General features: G+C 43.8%; 1 protein-coding gene across 1 annotated transcript in view; it reads right to left on the bottom strand.

Moving 5' to 3' along the window:
* Positions 1-145: 145 nt before the first annotated feature.
* The window catches only part of DNAH14 (dynein axonemal heavy chain 14), a 379927-nt gene continuing 362761 nt past the window's right edge, over positions 146-17311 (bottom strand). Inside the window, exons 79-86 of the mRNA XM_049867924.1 lie at positions 16612-16811; positions 15105-15265; positions 13359-13555; positions 9517-9629; positions 7893-8026; positions 2205-2368; positions 762-908; positions 146-358 (exon numbers count right to left, since the gene is read on the bottom strand). Coding sequence (XP_049723881.1) covers positions 146-358; positions 762-908; positions 2205-2368; positions 7893-8026; positions 9517-9629; positions 13359-13555; positions 15105-15265; positions 16612-16811 — 1329 coding nt within the window. The remainder of the gene's footprint in view (positions 359-761; positions 909-2204; positions 2369-7892; positions 8027-9516; positions 9630-13358; positions 13556-15104; positions 15266-16611; positions 16812-17311) is intronic.

Raw genomic sequence — 17311 nt, 5'->3', positions numbered from 1 at the left:
ACATGCAGATGGAGGAAATAGACTACGCTGTTCAGTCTGGTTGAACACGAATGTTTTATGGAGAGTGTTTACTAGGTGTCCATGTCTTGGGACGTGGGAATCTGATCAGTCAAAAACTAAAATGGTTTGGCATTGCATTTATTTTTCATTCTTTCATCTCACACAGCAATGCAACCCGCATTTTGATCCAGTGACTAGGAGGTTTCCGCGTTGGTAAACACACAGATGTTAAAAAGCTTGTGGATAAACTGGTAGTTGTCACATTCCTTGACCTTTGAGGGGTCTGGTAAATGGGGCATTCAAAAGTATAAAGTTCTGAGTCTGTCTGGTTAGAAGCATCTGGTTTTTCAGTAGAAATCTTAAAAAAAAAAAAAACAACAAAAACCCAGTAGTCAAATTGCATAGCTCAGGCAAACCAGTCGCTCATGTTCTGTGCGCTAGATTTGGGAGATTTGTTACACTTTAAATATGTTTAGGGTTAGGTGGTTAATGGGACTGCATACGAAAATTATGCCTGGAAAATATAGAGTATTGGGGCTTTATAACAGTACATGCATATTCTTGAGAAATAACATGGGATGTTAATACAGTATTTTAGGTTTTAGCAATATTTGGGGCTACTTTAAATGTACTTTGCTGTCTTAACTATATCATCACACTTCCCGTGTGAAATCATAGGAAATGGGAACTGGAAGGAATGACCTGTATTACTGAGAGAAAGCTCAGAAGATTAGGACTTAGTGATAGAGTTGGGTGGTTACCTTTCTTGGCAAAAAGTAGATTTCAGGAAAATCACAACAAATCTCAAGAGGCAGTGAGTCATCTAGTATTTTTTGTTCGTGATTCCACCTTGCCCCATCGATGAACAAACCAAAAACGTGAACTCCGGTGTGTGACAGGTCGGCGCCCTAAGATAAGAGGAAGGTCGGGTAAGTGGCTCCCCAGGCAGGACGCTTCTGTAATAGTGGAGCAAGACTTGCGGGGGCTCTGCCTGGAGAAGGACACTCAGGGAGGCAGACCACCTCCCTCCCACCCTCATCTGGGGCCATTCCCACCCAAGGCATGTCTTCCTGGGGCCGAAAATGAATAATTCTTGCCCTACTCTCAGCACTTAAATACGTTTGTAGTTTGGGCTCTATATATGATGTTCCTGAGTTGATGAGTATTTAAAACACAGTCAAGCCCCAAATTCCTGGAATTATCCTGTAACCGAGCTTTTTAGAAGGAGCAAGTGAGAACAGCTTCCAGCACTGTGTGGTACTGGTCCTGGAGGAGGAGAAGACAGTCCTAGAGCGGGCTGGAAATTTAGTAAACAGTATCGTGGCCCTTCAAATCAGTGGGGGCAAGATGGCAAGAGAGTGGCAGGGCTGCATCCTGTGCCCCTAGCCTGCGCCGCCGTCATCGGGCGTCCTCAGCCACTTGCTGAGTGCCACTGAGTCTCACTGCAAGCTAGGCAGGGGTTTCTGTGTGGGGCCGACCTGAACTCTGGAATGAGTGGGATGCAGGGTGGGCAGGCACTCCAGCTGCTGAGCAGTCGTGAGGAGAGGTTTGCCCTACTGACTTGAAATTTCACCTTTAAATCCTGACCTCAGCAGCATGCCGTCTCCATATATAACCAGTTACCCGGTTGCTATGGAATTGACTTGCGGTGACCCCAGGTGTGCCAGAGTAAAACTGTGCTCCACAGGGTTTTCAGTGACTGATTTTTTGGAAGTAGATCACCAGGCCTTTCTTCCAAGGTGCCTATGGATGGACTTCAGCAATAGGGCGAACTGTACCACCCAGGCGGTTCAGTGGTAGAATTCTCAGCTTTCAGGCAGGAGCCTGCGGTTCAGTTCCTGGCCAATGTACCTTATGCCCAGCCACTGCCCATCTGTCTGCGAAGGCTTGCATGTTACCATGCTGAACAGGCTTCAGCAGAGTCCAGACTCTGATTTATAATAGAGGATAGCTATAGTTGAAAATTATTTTATTGCTTAAATATTTTATTCTTTTATTTATAATTTTTCCCCTTAAAAAAGAAAGAGAAAGATGAGTTTTGATGGCACTGGACTTGAAAGTGGGGCTGTGCCTTGTTTATCCTGGTCTCTAGGGCCTAACAGAGTGCATGGCACCGTGGTAAGTGCTAAATAAAGGTTTGCTGAGGGATATGAATGAATGAGTGAATGAATGATTATCCTATCCACTTTTAAGTACTTCATTACCTTAAAGGCTTTCCTGACTATGTTGAGTTTCCTTTGGATAATTCTGGAGAACTCCTCATCTTCCATGTCAGTGGTGTCAGAAATCACTTGGTGGGTAAACGTGAGGGTGTCTGTAGAGATTCCTCGGGACCTTCCATAATCTTGAAGTACAGCGATAAGGAAGCCTTCAGAGAAAAACACAGACCAAGGAGCTCCTGTGAACCTGAGGGTTGTGTGCTCCCTAAACATTCCCTGGGGTTAGCACACTGATGTCTCCAGGGGAGGGAAGGGAAGAGTAGATGGGGAAGAGAGCTGGGAGAGGGAGGAGGAGGGCCAGGCTCACCTTAGTCAGCAAAGTGATATCTTTGCTTTTTAAGAACTTTACAGAGGTCTTTAGAAGCAGATTTGCCCCATGCTGCTTCCATGGGCCTTGACCGTTGATCCAAGCAGAATGAAAGCCTTGACAACTTCTATTTTCTCCATTTATCATGATGTTGTTCATTAATCCAGTTGTAAGGATTTTCATTTTCTTCACATTCAGATGTAATACATAGTGAAGGCTGTGTCATCTGCATATTGCAGATTGTTAATGAGTCTTCCACCAATCCTAATGCTGCATTCTTCATGTAGTCCAGCTTCTCGGATTATTTGCTCGGCACATGTAGTCCAGCTTCTCGGATTATTTGCTCGGCACACAGGTTGAAATAAATGTGGTGGAAAGATACAGCCCTGACGCAGACCATTTCCCGTTTGGAACCATGCAGTATCCCCTTGTTCTACTCAAGCGATTGCCTCTTGATCCATGTACAGACTTTGCATGAGCTGCTTGAGCACAATTAAGCGTTCTGGATTTCCCATTCTTTGTAATGTTATCCGTAATTTGTTATGATCCACACAGTCCAATGCATTTGCATAGTAGATAAAACACTGGTAAACATCTTTCTGGTATTCTCTACTTTTGGCCAAGATTCATCTGACATCAGCGATGATATCCTTAGTTACATGTGGTTACAGATTGACTTCTGTCCCCCCAAAATGTGTGTCAACTTGGCTAGGCTCTGATTCCCAGTATGGTGTGGTTGTCCACAATTTTGTGATCTGATATGATTATCCTATGTAGTATAAATCCTAACCTCTAGATGTTATGTTATGTTAATGAGGCAGGACTCAATCTACAGGGTTAGGTTGTATCTAGAGTCAATCTCTTTTGAGATATAAAAGAGAGGATCAAGTAGAGAGGAGAGGGGCCTCATATCACCATGAAAGAAGTGCTGGGAGCAGAGCGCATCCTTTGGACCTGGGGTCCCTGTGGTGAGAAGCTCCTAGACCATGGGAAGATTGATGTCAAGGACATTTCCCCAGAATTGACAGAGAGGGAAAGCCTTCGCCTGGAGCTGGCACCCTGAATTCAGAAGTCTAGCCTCCTAAACTGTGAGAGAATAAACTGTTTGTTAAAGCCATCTGCTTCTGGTATTTCTGTTATAGCAGCACTAGATAACTAAGACATATGTCTTTTCTGAATCTGGCTTGAACTTCTGGTAGCTCCCTGTTGATGTTTGACTTCAGCCATTTTTTAATTGTCTTTAGCAAAATTTTGCTAGCATGTGATATTAATGTTATTGTTTCATAATTTCCTCATTCCAGTTGATCATCTTTTCTTTGGAATGGGCACAAATATGAATATCTAACACACTTCTTAACTGCTGTCCTTGCCACCAGCTCCTCTTTTCCTTATTTAATCCACCCCGCATACATTTCCAGACTGGTAACTTCATCCTACTTCTTGATCACGTAAGGCCCTTGTCCAGAATCCACCATGTCAGTGCTCATGAAGTGAAGTTCAGTCTCTTCAGTTGGGCAATTGAAGCCCACCTCGTCCTGCCCCACCCTGTGTCTCCTCTGTTCTGCTGCAACATGAGATGCCCACTCAGAAAGTGTATCTTCCTGACTCAGTGTCTTTGCTCATGCCACTAGCCTTGGATACTTTTTCTCAAATTTCCCTAGAACTCTTCAAGGCCAAAGAAGCCAGAAGTGACCTTGCCCGCCTCTGTGCATATTTTAAAGGGCTTCAGGCTCCAGCAGGACAGGCTGCCAAGTTGCTGTTGAGTTGATTTCAATTCATGGTGACATCATGTGTGTCAGAGTAGAACTGTGCTCCATAGAGTTTTCAATGGCTGATTTTTTAAAAAATATTTTTTATTGTGCTTTAAGTGAAAGTTTACAAATCAAGTCAGTCTCTCACACAAAAACTTATATACACCTTGCTACATACTCCCAATTGCACTCCCCTTAAGGAGACAGCCTGCTCCCTCCCTCCACTCTCTCTTTTTGGGTCCAATTTGCCAGCTTCTAATCCCCTCTACCCTCTCATCTCCCCTCCAGGCAGGAGATGCCAACATAGTCTCAAGTGTCCACCTGATCCAAGAAGCTCACTCCTCACCAGCAACCCTCTCCAACCCATCGTCCAGTCCAATCCATGTCTGAAGAGTTGGCTTTGGGAATGGTTCCTGTCCTGGGCCAATAGAAGGTCTTAGGGCCATGACCACCAGGGTCCTTCTAGTCTCAGTCAGGCCATTAAGTCTGGTCTTTTTATGAGAATTTGGGGTCTGCATCCCCCTGCTCTCCTGCTCCCTCAGAGGTTCTCTGTTGTGTTCCCTGTTAGAGCAGTCATCAGTTGTAGCTTGGCACCATCCAGTTCTTCTGGTCTCAGGATGATGTAGTCTCTGGTTTATGTGGCCCTTTCTGTCTCTTGGGCTCATAATTACCTTGTGTCCTTGGTATTCTTCATTCTTCTTTGATCCAGGTGGGTTGAGACCAATTGATGCATCTTAGATGGCAGCTTGCTAGTGTTTAAGACCCCAGATGCAATGGCTGATTTTTTGGAGATAGATCACCAGGCCTTTTTTTCCAGGTTGCCTCTGGGTAGACTTGAACCTCCGACCTTTTGGTTAGCAGCTAAGCATACTAATGTTAGTACCACCCAGGGGCTCCAGGAAGATAAGCCCTGTTTTTTTTTAATCATCTTTGAGCCTGTAGCAGGCATACGCTGGCCTCATCTGAGGTGCTCAGTGATCACTGGCCACCCTGTCTCCCTCTAGCCCAGATCTCTCTCCTGAGCTCTAGACCCATATAGCCAGCTACTTACTGTCAGTTTTATTTGGGTGTCTTTGAGCACCTCAAACGCAACAGGCCTATCATTTTATTCTTCATCATTTTGTTCCTCTCCCTGTGTTCCTTTTCAGGAAATAATATTAGCATCCACCCAGCTTTCCAAGCTAGAAATCTGAGAGTCATGCTTAAATTGCTCCCCCCTTCACGCTTCCCCATCCTCTCAAATATGGAGCCCAGTTGGTTCTGCTTCCTAAATGTCCTCCCTCTACCACCATCACCAGACTCCAGTTGCCGCCAGCAGTTGCCTGGAGTACCAAGCAGCCTGATACATGACCTCTGAGAATTAGTCTTGCTTTCTCCAGTCCATCCTCATCTTCTACCATACTGTAGTCATCGGATCATGACATCTCTTGCCTAAAACACCTTGGTGATTTCCCATTGCCACAGGATGGAGCTGACACCCTTAGTGCCTTACACAGCCCGAAGGAGCTGCTCATGCCGGTCTTTCCAGCTTCGTCCCACACCATTGTTCCTCTGGTTCTTACCACAATGAATGTTTGGTTTCTGTAATGTGGCTTTCTCCCTCTCACCTCTGGGCCTTTGAATGGTATTCTCTCTGATGAGAATGCTATTCCCAGTTTAGTGTAGTGGTTAAGCACGAGAATTTTCAGGTCAGGCAGGGTGGCAAGTTCAAATTTTGACTCAGTCACTTAGTAGTTGTATGACTTTGGGAAAATTACTTAACTTCTCTGAGCCAAATATAGATAATAGCAGTAACAACCTCATAAGACTGTCATGAGAATTGAATGACTTAATATATGCAAAATCCTTAGAACAGTACTTTGTTGTTGTTGTTAGGTGTCGTTGAGTCAGCTTCCACTCATAGCAACCCTATGTACAACAGAAAGAAGCACTGCCTGGTCCTGTGCCATCCTCACAATCGTTGCTACACTTGATCCCATTGTTGCAGCCACTGTGTCAATCCATCTCATTGAGGGTCTTACTCTTTTTCACTGACCCTCTACTTTACCAAGCATGACGTCCTTTTCCAGGGACTGGTCCCTCCTGATAACATGTCCAAAGTATATGAGATAAAGCCTTACCATCCTTGCTTCTAAGAACATTCTGGCTGTACTTCTTCCAAGACAGATTTGTTCATTCTTCTCATGTATTTAGTATTTTTCACCAACACAGTAATTCAAATGCATTAATTCTTCAGTCTTCCTTATTCATTGTCCAGCTTTCACATACTTATGAGGTAATTGAAAATATCATGGCTTGGGTTAGGCACACGTTAGTCCTCAAAGTGACATCTTTGCTTTTTAACACTTGAAAGAGATCTTTTCCAACAGATTTTCCCAGTGCACTATGTCATTACATTTCTTGATTGCTGCTTCCATGGGCATTGATTGTGGGTCCCAGTAAAATGAAATTCTTGACAACTTCATTTTGCTTCAAGTTTGTGAGGTCCAGTTGTGAGGATTTTTGTTTTCTTCATGTTGAGGTACAATCCATATGGTAGTTTTTGATCTTTATAAGTAAGTGCTTCAAGTCATCTTCAGTTTTCAGCAAGCAAGGTTATGTCATCTGCATAATGTAAATTGCTAATGAGTCTTTCACCAGTCCTGTTTCCGAGTTCTTCTTCATATAGTCTAGCTTCTCAGATTATTTGCTCAGTGCACAGATTGAGTAAGCATGGTGAAAGGATACAATCCTGATGCACAGAATAGTGCTTGGCACCTAATAAATATTATGCGAGTGATCCTTCTCTTCTCCCTCTATCCCCATCTGGAAAATGTGTAAGTGGTAGCATGCCTCAAGTCTCATCTTAGCTGTTTCCTTAGTGGCCTCTCCTGACCCTTAGTTTAGGCCACCCTGTTTTATGCTCTAAAAGGATCATTCGTCCATATATTCATTCAGAAGGTCATTTATTCATTCATTCTTCAAATATTTGTCGAGTGCTTTTTGGTGCTGGGATTGTATTAGATGCTAGGGATGCATAGGGAGTAAAAACAGGCCTCATAGGGCCTATAATCTAGTGTTTCCCCTTTACAATCACCATCACACCCTTGTCAAAAATTGTAACACGTTTTTGTCGGATGTCTCTCGTCCTGCTGGATGCATGCAGGTGGTGCCCATGTCCCAGCAAACGTTCATTCACTGACTCTTCTTAAATGAATAAATGAATGAGAATAGCTGAACCACAGAGTCAGCCCCTTGGGTAAGCTGTCCATCTCCAGGAATCCCTCTTAAAATGCAGTGGCCTCTCGAAGGTGTCTGGAGTCAACCTTTGACGTCATAGAGTCAATGGTTTAGAGATGCCCGTGAGCCACCTGTCAAGGTACAGGTGGGGTCTGACCAAGGTGGGTCTATTTTGGTGCATGAGGAGTTGAGGGTGAGGGGAGGAAGTGGGTGGGAGTGGGAGGAAAGACTACTCTCATGTGTCATGAGGCCCTAGTGCATGAGGGACCTGGGGGAACTCAGGTGTTATGATCTGGGCCTCTCAGAAGGGGAGGAAAGAGAGAGTGTGACAGAGGGACTGACTACAAACTTGCCTGGGCCAGGTGTGGGTGGAGCTGATCCTGTTCTAATGCTCACCTTCTGGAAAGAAGAAGGCTGGGAGCCAGTATTTTGCAGGAAATCCTTCAAAGAAATCATTCTGAGCAGGGTGTTTGGATTTTTGGCTAACTGATGGGCTAGACTGCTTCCAAGCTGTGAGAACTCTCATGTACCTATCGAAAGCAAACCACAGGTTGGGATGGTTAACAGCATACTAATTGCGTATCTCCAGATGATCTGGCCAATTCCCTTCAGTCCCTCCCAATTTTCATCTTTTCCATCTCTCCCCAGTTCACGACCCTTGTCCTGTACTTTATGGGAAACCAGACATGGCTTTGAAGCTTGTGAGGGCAAACAGATCACAAACCACCGGAAAGCAATGGATCAGGGTAACAAGGAACATTGTTATCATAGCAGAAACTCTGGCTAGGCTATCCTGAATCCTGACGATTTTTAAATCACTAAGTTCTCTTAAAAAAACATGTAAAGAAATATGGGTCAGATGCAATGGCATCACTAGAGGGGTGCAGGGGGTGCAGACCACACCGGGTGACACTGTCAGAAGGGGTGACACCAAGTTGACTGTCTATAAAATTTTTGTGCAGCGTTTCAGCAGAAATTTATTATTTTTTATAAAAATATCCCTGTAGTTAGTTGTAACAACAAAATTTTTTTTCATAAACCCAGCTTACATGTATCAATATACCTACGAGGCTAAAACTCTATGCTAATTTACTTTCTGAACCTTCTAATGTGCTCTGGTCAGATGTCATCAATACCCAATTACAAGGACGCTTCGAATCACGTGGTTTCCTTTGCACGGGTCACAAGCACGGGCTGTTGTTTTCCTTGCTGCTGGTGCTTTCATGGCTGCTGATTTTGTCAAAATTTCTGGTGTTTTAGCTACAACATTGTGGTAACTAGCATGAGATGGTGACATCATGACTTACCACACTAGGTAACTAGTGACAACCACTGGTGGTTGTCACTGGTGTCACTAGGGTTGGTGTCTGTATTTGGCCTGTTTTTAGCACTCACAGGTCAGTGGCTTGAAAGGCAATATGGCACAGACTTTGGAACCAGATTTCCTGGGTTGAAGTCTCAATACTTCTGCTTTCTAGTTGTGAAAGCTTGGGCAAGTAACTTCATATTTTTGTGGCTCAGTTTCCTCACCTCTGAGATGGGGATGAAGATGATGATAGTACCTACTTCACAGCATAGGGTTACCAGAGAATTAAGTGAGATAGCGTGAGTAAGCCCTGAGAAAAATGTTTGACACACTGTGAGGCACTCATTAAGTGTTACCTACTCTCATGCCTCTCAAGCTCCTTTGTATTATGACTAAAAACACAATTTGAACAATTAGATGTAACTAATTTCGTATTTTCTTTGATATTTCCCCTACTAGTTTTCTCCATGCAGAACAATGGGAAGAGAAACGTACTAGGTTCTAGACCTATCTATGTCGCCTGGAGCAGAGCTATCTGGGATGAGACTCTCAACATCTTAGCTCTTTATCCTAAATTGAAAATGAGAATCCTTCCCTCGCTTCATTCACATGTTACTGTGAGAACCCAGAGAGGTCAAGAAGGTGAAACTATGTCATAAACTATTAAGCTCTAAAGGAACATAGGAAGAAACACAAAGCAACTTCCATCCATACCGACGATGTATTGCAGTGCAAGCCATTTTGGCCCAGGTATTGAAGAAATTCAGTCGCTGGATGAGATCGTTAACCCAGGGACTCAGGGGCTTACACGACTTGTAGGAGCATTTCTGTTGGGATTTGGAAACAAGCACATTGTGTTTTTAGATTTGTCTTTGGGATCACTAGGAACATATCAGAAACCTTTGGTAACAGACTCAATTGCCAGGGAGAAATAACCTGGCTAGAGGGTATCATTTTCCAACTGAAAGTACATGATGAGAAATCGAAAATTATTACCACAGCAAAACAGCATTATCTCAACGATACTGTGGATAAAACATTTTGAAGTTCCCATCCTGGCTGAAAGCTTTCATCCTTCTTCTCAAATCCTTTAATACGTACCTCTCCTCAAACCAGCCCCCAGGCCATGCAAATTACTGCCCCCTGACAATGTTGAACTTTACTGAGTCCTGTGACCCCAGACAACTGCAGAGGCTGACATCCCCCACCCTTTTGTGTTCCAGGAGATGGCTTACGGCAAAGAAACATCCCTCCCACGTGACTTAGGTAAGGCTCAGGGATGCCTCTTGTTTACCCGCGACAAGGCCAGACACAGACCCTCCAAAATCCCTTTCTTTGCCTCATAAACGATGAGCTGAACTGCTTGATTCCACTAATCACTTGGAACAAAATCCTTCTCAACCAAACTTTGGTTATGATTCTCCCTTTCCAGGCCCCTGAACTCTGGCCCATCCTCAGCCTGACCATATTACCCCTCCTTAAGGACCCCTCGGAAGCCCTGGTGACGTAGTGGTTAAGAGCTATGGCTGCTAACCAAAAAGGTCGGCAGTTTGAATCCAGCAGGTGCTCCTTGGAAACCCTATGTGGCAGTTCTTCTCTGTCCTTTAGGGTGCTATGAGTCGGAAATGACTCCATGGCAATGGGTTTGGTTTGGGTTTTAAGGAGCTCTCCTGGAGAAGGGGCTGGCCTCAGGGTGAACATTCTCTGATCTGCTATGTGACCACACCACCCTGTCATCCCACTTCCACGCCTGGTTCATTCTACCCTGATTTACTTACTCCTCTCTGTAAAAGGAAACCCCCTTTTCTCTAACACTTGAGACACTTGCAGCTGTTACGGCCCAAGTACCCTCTACCGCACTATTGCGATACACCCCCACTCACCCCATCGTGACAGTCCCTTTCTCCCCTTGCAGTAACTCTTCTGAAGGAAGTCTCTCCTACCGAGTCTGGATTCATTTTTGATTTAACAGTCTTCATACGCCATTAGGTATGAGTGATTCCCTGGCTTTCCCCTATATCAAGTTCTATCAATCCTCATCCACTGTCGGCTCTTTCTTTCCTCTTTCCCTTCTATTCTGGAGTAAAGCTGAGCCCTGACCTTGTGCTCTGCATGCCCGCTGGAGTATTTCCTGTCTCTTCTGTAGCTTCAGCTTTCCTTTCTCCACTCGTTTGTTTACAAATATGCTCTTCTGTCTCACAAACAAAATCCATCCAACACTCACACACTACTTGTGGCCCCCTGACCTCTTTTTTCTTTTCTTTACAGTCAGGCTTCTTGAAGTTCATTGATTTCTGTCCCTTATTACTATTGACTCCCAAATCTATTGTCCCCTGGTGTCTGCTCCCAGTGATTCATTAGAACTTCACTACCAAAATTCTACTTTACATATTCAGTGACATTCCCTCCCCTCCGCGCCCCCGCCACTATTGTCTTATTTGTATTCTCTGCAGCTTTTGACCAAGTTGAAACCGCTGGTGGAACAGTGCTTAAGAGCTATGGCTGCTAACCAAAATGTCAGCAGTTCAAATCCACCAGGTGCTCTTTGGAAACTCTATGGGGCAGTTCTACTCTGTCCTACAGGGTCGCTATAGCCAGAATGAACTCGATGGCTATGGGTTTTCTGATTTTGACCAAGTTGGTTACATACCTACTTCCTTCTTCTAAAACCCTCTCTTGCCTTGGATTCTGTGACCACAGTCTATCTTAGCTTTCTTTCTAATTCTCCATTTTTTTTTTTTTAGGTGTCGTTTGTAGGCTCTTTTTTCTCCTGCCCCTCTCTATTTCAGTTGGAGCCCTGGTGGCACAGTGGTCAAGAGCTTGGCTGTTAAACAAAAGGTCAGCAGTTCGAATCCACTAGCCTCTCCTTGGAAACCCTACAGAGCAGTTCTACTCTGTCCTATAGGACAGCCATGAGTCAGAATCGACTCGAAGGCAACGGGTCCGTCTATCTCATGTGAACGTCCATGAGATGCGGAACGAGGTGTCTTCTCCCAGAGAGGCCTTGTGGTTGCTTTTCCAGGTGCACTTTACACTAAATTGAGGCTGCACATCCATTAAAGGGGGCAGTTGTAGTTTACAATTGCTCAGGAATAGGTTTTCTTTCTTTTTAACTTCCCCTCATGCCTTGTTTCTTTCTCTTGCAGATCCCTGTAGATTGAAGGGAGTGGGGTTTACATCTGGTTCACTCTAAGTGTGAGGGTGTAATCCTTTGGGATGAGTGTGTTATTTATCAGATACCTCACTTCAGTGGGCTTTGGGATTGGTTTTTGTTGTCCTTCCCTCCCCCAAAAAACTGCAATGTTGTTTTGTCAGGATTAGGAAATACCGTCAGGGCCAAGCACTTGGTGTGCTCCACTTAGCTTTCCGTGTTCTTGCTTTCCTTTAAGTTTTGTCCTGTTAATTCATCACTGTTTTGTCAGCTCTTTTATGCATTTAAAAAAAACAAACCCGTTGCCATAGAGTTAATTCTGACTCATAGTGATCCTATAGGACCAAGTAGAATGGCCCCATAGGGTTTCCAAGGAGTGGCCGGTGGATTCAAACTGCTGATCTTTTGGTTAGCAGCTGAGCTCTTAACCACTTCGTCACCAGGGCTCCTTGCTGCATTTAGTGATATTAAATTTTTATTTTTAATAAAGTATTTTTAGTTGCTTTCAATGAGAGGTTGGTCCAAATAGCCTAGCCTGTCATTACTGGAAAAAACGTGTATATTCTTTGTAAACATTTAAAAATTTTAAACTAATTGAAAAATAATAGGAGTATGGTACATAATCAGAAAAGCACAAGAAGATACAACAAAATATAAACGTAAAAGTAAAGCCTCTTTCCTCACCACCAAGACCCTCAAGTCTCCCTCATGTGAGGTAACCACTGTTAACAGTTTTTTTTGTGTGTTTTCTTCCAAAACTTTTATTTGGATTCCTTGAAGCTAAAGTATATATGATTTTGTATATACCTATATGTGCATATGTGTTTTTACAAATATGTTTTTATAATCGTTAAAAACCTTTTTTTTTTTTCATTTAACAGTACATCTTGGAGACCTTTCATAGTAGCACACATCTTGTTATTTGAATGCATCATAATTTATCTAACCAGACTCCAATCAATAGATATTCATTCAAGTTGTTTTCAGCTTTATGCTATTATGAATAGTTCTGTGAAAAAATCTCTAAGATAAATTTATTTAAGTGGAATTTCCAATGTATAAAAAATGTATTAAACAACAACAACAAAAAACCAAACCCATTGCCATTGAGTTGATTCCTACTCATGGAGACACTATAGGACAGAGCAGAACTGCCCAGTAGAGTTTCCAGGAAGCAAGCACCTGGTGGATTCAAACTGCCAACTTTTTGGTTGGCAGCCACAGCTGTTAACCGCTACGCCACCAAGGTTTCCTTCCAATGAATAGTGACAGCAAAAGTACATCAACATCTGCAGGTTTTAATGGTTGTATAATATTTCATCATGCAGAGGTACCATAGTTTACTATTCCCTTGAACTTGGGTATTTATGTCAATCAAGCAACTAAATAGGAAAGAACTGCTTACCTGCCACGATATAGGAACTCTTGTTTTAAGAAAAGAGTTATATATGTCCTCCAATTCTTGGGTGAGGATGATCTCTCCTTTTATAGCAAGTTGAAGATTTTTCAAAGATTTATGGATGACAGATAATAAGTTATCAAATCGTTCAATTTCTTGGTTCAAAAAGGTTAGCAAGACACAATGGATAAGGGGATCATGGCCTAGGGTAGAAGAAAAAGATACAAGTGTAATTACTGTACAGATAAAAGGGAGTTTTACTGGAGTGATACAGGTTTTGAAAGTTAAAATGAATATCACATATCTAGACCAAGGGCTGGAGAACACGTTCTGTAAAAGGCTAGATAGTAAATATTTTAGGCTTTGTGGGCCATACAGTCTCTGTCACAACTACTCAGCTCTGCCTTTGTAGCATGAATGTAGCCACAGGCAATACATAAATGAATGATCATGGCTGAAATACAGTAAAGCTTTATTTATGGGCACTGTGGTTAAGAGTTCGGCTGCTAATCAAAAGGTTGGCAGTTCATATCCACCAGCTGCTCCTCGGAAACCCTCTGGGGCAGGCCTACTCTGTCCTATAGGGTCACTATGGATTGGAATTGACTCGACAGCAACAGGTTTGGGTTTTTTTTTCTTTTCTTTTTAATAATGTTCATGTGTCACAAAATATTGTTCTTCTTTTGATTTTTTTCCCAACCATTAAAAAATGTGAAAACCATTTTTAGCTTGCCGGCTGTACAAAAACAAATGGTGGGCTAGATCTGGCTCACGAATCCTGGTTTGCTAACCCTTGGTCTAGACTTAACGATAGCGCTATTTTTATAGTCTGTAGCTTGACATTTGGTTCCAAAATAAACCTTTATTAAAGGGTTAGGATATGGATGCTGAAACTTTGGCAAAATTACCGTAGTTCAGCATTTAGCCTCTTGGAGCTGAGCCTTGAACCAGCTCTGGGCAACCAGGCAGTGGCATCGCCTGAGGGCTGCAGGGGTGGGGGTGTGAACCACACCCTCACGCTGTCAGAGGCAGTGACACCAAAATGACCCCAGGGTCCGTGGCAGTGGCAGTGGTGGTGGGCAGGCCAGTGCCACCAGGGGAGGGGCCACCCAAGCAGTGCTGCCACTGGGTGGAGAGGAGGGTCTCTGCCTTGGCCAATGGGAGAGAGGAGGAGGTGCAGGGAGCCGCAGGGGGTGCGGGGCAGGGGCGAGGGCCACAGGGCAGGGTGCTTGGCCTTGCAGGGCGGTGGGGCTGGGCTGGGCTGCTCCACCCACGGGCAGGTTCCCTGGCCAGCCCCACACCATGAGTTACCACACTGGGTTACACCACCCGTAGTGACACCACTGCAACCAGGCTTCCTCTGTATCTCCTGGGCCTGCCCTCAGTCCTCTGAGGACTGACCCGTCTAAACCTCACTGCCTAAAATGCTGTTCCAGAAGACAGAGAGGCAGAGCACAGGGACCTAGAAACTCCTTAGAGTCTTCCCAGCGGAGTCGCTCCTTTCTGGTTTGCTACGTTTATTATTCCTTCATTTTTGGTCTGGATGCAGCTCTCATCAAAATCATCTTCTTCTCTGCACCCTACTGTTCACTTTGGAGGCAGGCAGAGACAGAGATTCAGCTTTCCATCTCATCCCGGCCTTTTTACTTCTCTGGTACTTTTGTCCTGTCTTTAATCTACCGTCCTCCTGATACCAAAGTCCCCTGCTCAGGAGGCTGGGGTGAGAGGAGGAAGCTCACGTCCCATGCTCACCTCTGACGTTTTTATTGAGAGACTTCCAGATGGTACTTGACATCATGCTCTTTAACGTGTTTGTCACTCCCGAGCTTTCTTCTTTCTCTACGGTCAGTGGCAGCCGCTTCAGCATGTCAGATAACATTTCCATCACTAGCTTATCATTACTCTGCTCGTGACTGCAAAACAAGCCCAAAGAAGGACAGCACAGGTTGGTCTAATCCAGGAGGGCTCTGTTGTTATGTCCCGTCTAAAGGTAAACAGATTCACAGAACCACAAAACTGTGATACGGAAGATCTCATAGAGACCATGGCACTCGACTCTTCGTATAGATGAGGAACTGTCCAATACACATTAGACACTGTAAGGTAATAATGTATTTCAAAACATTTCTTCAGATTTCTTTGTATGGTGTGTATCATCTGAATGCATCTGTGTGAAGGAATTACCAAGACTGAAATAAAAAAAAAGGAGGCGACTAGACAGAGCGTGGTCAACTAGACTTGTAGTTTGTCAACTGCTTGTCAAGTTCCTCTGTGTTTACACAAGGAATCCCACTGGTCACACACTCAGTAGGTGGTGATAGGACAGTGTGGGTGTCTAGGCGTGATACAGGTCTGGGTGAGGTGTGACAGGAAGCAAAGCCATAAAACACTAAAGCTGGAGGGGCTCTTGGGATCCTTTTAAAGGTGTGGGGTCTAGAGCCCAGGGAGGTGATAGGACCTCCTTAGACCATCAGTGGATTTGTAGGAAGTGAGAAATGAGCATTTCCTCTTTCTGTTATTCTGTACACTAGTAGGTACTGATTTTTTGACAAACATAGCAGGCTTCACACAGCCTAATGAATGTCATCCTTCAAAGTAAGTAATACTCACAGCTGCTGTTGTTGTATGCTGTTGAGTCAATTTTGACTCATAGCATCCCTATATGACAGGGTGGAACTGCCCCTAGGGTCCCAAAGCTGCAATCTTTAAGGAAGCTACAGCTGTATTTAGTCCAACAGTGCAGCGTCTGAGCCAGTTCACAAAGCACGTGAAGTAATACATTTCCTTACGTTGCTGTCACCTGTTTTGACTTTAAAATAGGGTTACTCACTAGAATTCATCCAAGGTGGCTTCAAATGATCCAAAAGATATTCGAAAGTCAAATTTACCTTCCAAAGATAGAGATTTGTTACCACTGAGGACATAAAATGAAATGTGACAGGATCTTTACCAAAGACAAGTTTCTAACGTATCTTGGGCAAGGGCTGCATAACTGAAATAATCACAACCTCCCCAAACAACCAGGGGACAGAATGCATATTTGGTATGTTTATTACAAGCGTTCCTTTATGATCATCTCACCCCTTAGAAGTATATTCGGTGAATGCTAACAGTATAGAATTAATCTTCAGAAGTTCAGGGCCAGCAGGAAACTCAAGTTGATATTCTGGGAATGTTCTGGGGAGAAGTTCTATATTGTATCTCTTTGAAGGAATATTTAACAATTTTTGACTAATCAGTGTTCCCAGTGAGCCCTTACCTGATGGTGAGACTGGCAGTGGCGGCTCTTGGTTGCATGGCAATGAGGCTTTCGATGAACTCCTGGCCCTGGGTCACCCTGCAGCTCCTTGTGGCCTCGGGGTGCATTCCTAAGACCTCAGGAGAGTCATCATCAGGTAAGGACTGGATAATGTATATGAAGTCCTCTATGTGTGCAGACTCTGGCACTGGCTGACGTATCTAAAAATTTCACCGCTTTGTTAGTTTTCACTAGCGAGGTATCTACTTGCAGTAGTGCATGGAGACAATATTTCCCCAAGAAATTTCATACAGAAGGCTTTTTCTTATTTGTGGGTGATATGTTCTAGATAAGCCTGTCAAAAGCAACATCTGGGACCACTCTATTAAAAGTGGAGTTGCACGCTATGCACATATAAGTTTCTTACTGGGAAAAGAAAGGAAGAAAAAAGAACAATTTAAAGGCTAGAGTGATTCTGACCACCAGCTGCCTCAATGAACTAGACCCACAGAGAACCAATGCTATCAATCTCAATTCATTTTACTTTGGTAAAAACCTATAGAAGGAACGTGAGAATGATCTTAATAATTGATCACTGACAAAGAAGAGCCAGGAGAGTGGATACTGGTGGCTTTCTTGATATCCTCAAGGAAAACACCGAGGAATTAATAAGGCCCGCAGAAAAATGTCAAATAACAGACTTAGAGTCACTGACAGAAAT

Source organism: Elephas maximus, chromosome 24, assembly GCF_024166365.1.
Source record: "Elephas maximus indicus isolate mEleMax1 chromosome 24, mEleMax1 primary haplotype, whole genome shotgun sequence".
NCBI lineage: Eukaryota > Metazoa > Chordata > Mammalia > Proboscidea > Elephantidae > Elephas > Elephas maximus.
The sequence above is the reverse complement of the archived record's forward strand: the minus strand, read 5'-3'. Positions and strand labels throughout refer to the sequence as shown.